The 3,521-nt window shown below is 52.3% G+C and overlaps 1 protein-coding gene across 1 annotated transcript; it reads right to left on the reverse strand.

Moving 5' to 3' along the window:
* Positions 1 to 1,396: 1,396 nt before the first annotated feature.
* Positions 1,397 to 2,819, reverse strand: LOC100283865 (uncharacterized). The gene is made up of 2 exons (NM_001156763.2): positions 2,483 to 2,819; positions 1,397 to 2,347 (listed from the first exon to the last, which is right to left on the reverse strand). Exons 1-2 carry the CDS (start codon positions 2,705 to 2,707, stop codon positions 1,571 to 1,573), a joined length of 1,002 nt encoding a protein of 333 aa, NP_001150235.2. The 5' UTR covers positions 2,708 to 2,819; the 3' UTR covers positions 1,397 to 1,570.
* Positions 2,820 to 3,521: the final 702 nt, after the last annotated feature.

A 3,521-nucleotide genomic window follows, 5' to 3' on the forward strand; every position in this document is an offset into this window, starting at 1 on the left:
GATGCATACTTCTAAGGGCTTGTTCGGTTAAGAGTAGATTGAGGGGGATTGGAGAGGATTAAATCTATTCCTAGTCAAAATTGAATAGAAAGATATTCAACCCTCGTCAATCCCGTCCAGTTTAGATGAAACCGAACATGCCCTAAGTGGCTATTCCCACAAAACATTTTGCTCATGAGTTAAGCACAGGTACATTAGCTCCATGATTAGAGCTACTCAACGGTGCAGCAGTTAGTTGAACGCGCGCGGAGCTAGTTTTTTTAGGTTATATATATAAAGGAGAGCAGTGTCTAACCTTTGTACGCTTATACCCAAATGGCGTGAAGTCAGATGTGCATGTGCGAGCCGGCCGGACGGGGACGGGGAGGGCACACGTACGAAATCAATCACACACAGGCAAAGCTCTATCCCCTGTGTCTGATTGATTTCACGTGGGGTGGGGACACGAAATCTAGCGCGTGGCCAGGTCAACCACAACCATATCAGTGCGCGCTGTGCGTTCATGCATCTTTGCGGGCTGGCGGTTCCTCGCATGACCAACGACCGGCCGGGCCGAGGTAACCACGTACCTCCGCCGCTAACTAATCCGAGCCTGTCATTGTCATGCATTGGCCCTCCCGCCGCCATATCTCGTTCGCTCCACGCTAGCTACAGCGTATACGAGTCGACGGTGCGAGTCGTTGTCAACTGCCGATCAATCGAGCCGCTTGTCATTCACTTCTCTGCATATAATGTATGCACGTCTCCTCGCTCCGTTGGGGTAACTAACCATCCCGTACGTGATTCATTCATTCATTCAGACGGCATGTCGAAACCAATTAAGCAAGCAAAGCCCCCCACTCGCCGGAAGTCGGACTCGACAGACACACGCCACAGCTAGCTAGCTAGCTCACATGCATGGAACTTGAAGTAGAACGAGTCCAAGAGCTAGCAGACCGACTAGTTACGACAGTGAAACAAAGTTAATATGCCTTGATGAACTCGAACGAACGAATCGTTCGACGGGAAAGCGAAATTTGCAATCATGCTGCAGCTGGTAACACTTCAACTCAGCTCTCCATCGATGATTGCAATCTTGCAAATTGTCAGGACTGTAAAGGCGGGGTAGCTAGTAGATGCCCTACGTCGAGGCTTCAGGAAGCAGTGGTGCCTCAATCCCATCAACATCGTCATCATATCTCTATACTTGTATTACTCGATCGGCAACGATGCGGTTGCAGAGACAAGTACAGCACGGTGCGCAGCCGCAGCTACAGCCACACACACACAGCGGCAGAGATTCGGACACACCTCCGGTAATAATTCCTATCTCTCTCTGTATACGTCAAATTAAGTCACATCATCAGCAAAAATGCGTTAATTGTTCGTATCATGGAGATGAGCCAGATGACACTTGTTTATATATTATAGTCTATCGTCCATTAATAATAGGCTATACATAAGCATGCAAATAACATATGTAGAGAACTGATTGATTAATTAATACAGCAAGCTACAATTCCGTTGCGTCAAACAAACAAATTAAAAGCTTTGGTAGTATAGCTAGCTTGTATATATAATAACTAGCTAGTTAGTTGACGATGTAGCATTTCTTCCTGATCTCCCCCTGAGCAGCACCGGTGAGCACGCCAGCGTTGCCCATCTTGATCATGGACTCGCCGAAGTCCTGGAAGAACACGCCGTCGAACCTGCCGGTGGCCATGCGCAGGACGTACTCCCTGGTGGTGGCGTCGGCGAGCAGCGCGGCGTCGGACTGGAAGAGGCCCCTCCGCTTGGCTACGTGGCGGTAGTAGCTCGTGTCGAAGGTCTTGTAGCTGCCGGGGTCCATCTCGGAGAGCGTGGCCGTGTCGTCGACGCTCCCGCAGCGCGTCCTCAGCCGGTCGGCGTACTCGCTGTCGAGGGACGGGTCCGCGCCGCCGTATGCGCTGCTGAAGTTGTAGAGCCGGCCGGCGTACGACGGGCAGTGCGCCGTGCCGAGGGTGTGTGCGCCGGAGAGCACGGCCAGGTCCTTGAGGTCGAGGCCGTTGGCGGCGAAGATCTTGGCGAGCAGCGGGACGTCGCCGAAGGCAGGAGGCAGGCTGTCGGCCGCTTCCGTGGCGCTCGACACCCTGCCGTCTCGCCTCCCCAGGGCCACTGGCCAGGATGGGCCCTTGGCGAGCACCACGGCGTCGCGGGCCATCAGGGCCAGGACGTCGGCGCAGGAAACCGTGCTGGGGCATGCGGCTTCCAGCTTGGCCTTCACTCTCTCCACGGAGCCGAAGCCCCGCAGGCTCCTGTTCGGCTTGGCGTCCTTCTCGGCCTTGTTACCCCCGTTGGGGTCGTCGAGCAGGACCGAGGCGTCGCAACCCTGGAATTTGATTTTTGCACCACGCATGCATGCAGATGAATGTTTCTGTAAGTATTCGACTACACATGCAATGATCAAATGAAATCTCGCCAGTCGCTACTGCGATCTGCGACGACATGTTGTACCACCACTTACCCTGACGAAGCAGTCGTGGAAATGGAGCCTGAGAAGTGGGCCGGCGAGGCTGGGCGCGGCGGCGATGATCTTCTCCGTCTCGTTGCGGACGATGGCCTCGGCGTCCGGGCATGTCTTGCTGTAGTAGCCGGCCACCAGCTGAGCCGCCGCGGGCGAGCTGGCAGCGAGCAGAAGCAGTGCTGCCATAGGGAGCAGCAGCCGTACTAGACAAGACCTGAATGCCATGCTGCTGATGGACGATGGATCTATCGGTGTTAAACAAAAGCAGGGCTCAGAGCGTCAATTATGTGATGTGGGTAGAGCAAGAATGTTCTTGTTAAGTAATCTCGGGTGGAATGGACATGCCCTTTCAACTCTTTGTATTTATAGACGCACTGGCTGCTATGAGGATAGTGGCGATCGACGTGGTGTGAGTTGCTCACTTCGCTGTAACAGCCTGGTCCTGCGTAGGCGTCCATGTGCGCTAACTGCAATCCCTTCTCTGTGTAATCTTCTCTTGACCTACTAAGAGCATGCATAATGAACTTAGGCATTGACATACGAACGCGTTCCAAAAAATGGAGCTCTTTAAAAAATTGGTCCTAACATAAAAGATAAACATGAACTAAACATAAACGGAGCTAGCTGATGAGGTCAGTTACCGTGCGCGCCATATATATTCTTTTCAGTTTTGCCATATATTTGTTTTTACTACGACTATTTGTACGAACACAAGGTTGATATGTATCATTTTAGTTTAGTTTGTTATGAGTGGTTGTCGATAAGTGTAGCGCCTTTGGTTAAATCGGGTAGACTAATAGGGGCATGATGTTGTTGGTGCATCATATCACTTGACTTGTGGTAATAAGCAGGTATAGAGTCCGATGACGGTAGCCGATGATGAAGATGAAGGTCATGTTCGTTGGTATCGATGGATCGGGAGCGGTGAAGGACGAGGGCTGAGCCTTGATCGAGGGATTGGAGTAGATGGGTGACTTGCCATGATGGATGACATCTAGGGACGGATCATGTCGCCGATGTGGTTGTGGGTCGGCGCGAC

This window comes from Zea mays, chromosome 9 (assembly GCF_902167145.1).
Source record: "Zea mays cultivar B73 chromosome 9, Zm-B73-REFERENCE-NAM-5.0, whole genome shotgun sequence".
Classification (NCBI taxonomy): domain Eukaryota; kingdom Viridiplantae; phylum Streptophyta; class Magnoliopsida; order Poales; family Poaceae; genus Zea; species Zea mays.

Bases quoted from the DNA above. Each gene is read 5' to 3' on its own strand.
- LOC100283865 (NM_001156763.2), bottom strand. From the start codon at position 2,707: ATGGCATTCAGGTCTTGTCTAGTACGGCTGCTGCTCCCTATGGCAGCA. The intron at 2,348-2,482 runs GTAAGTGGTGGT...ATCAAATTCCAG, and splicing joins TCCACGACTGCTTCGTCAGG to GGTTGCGACGCCTCGGTCCT.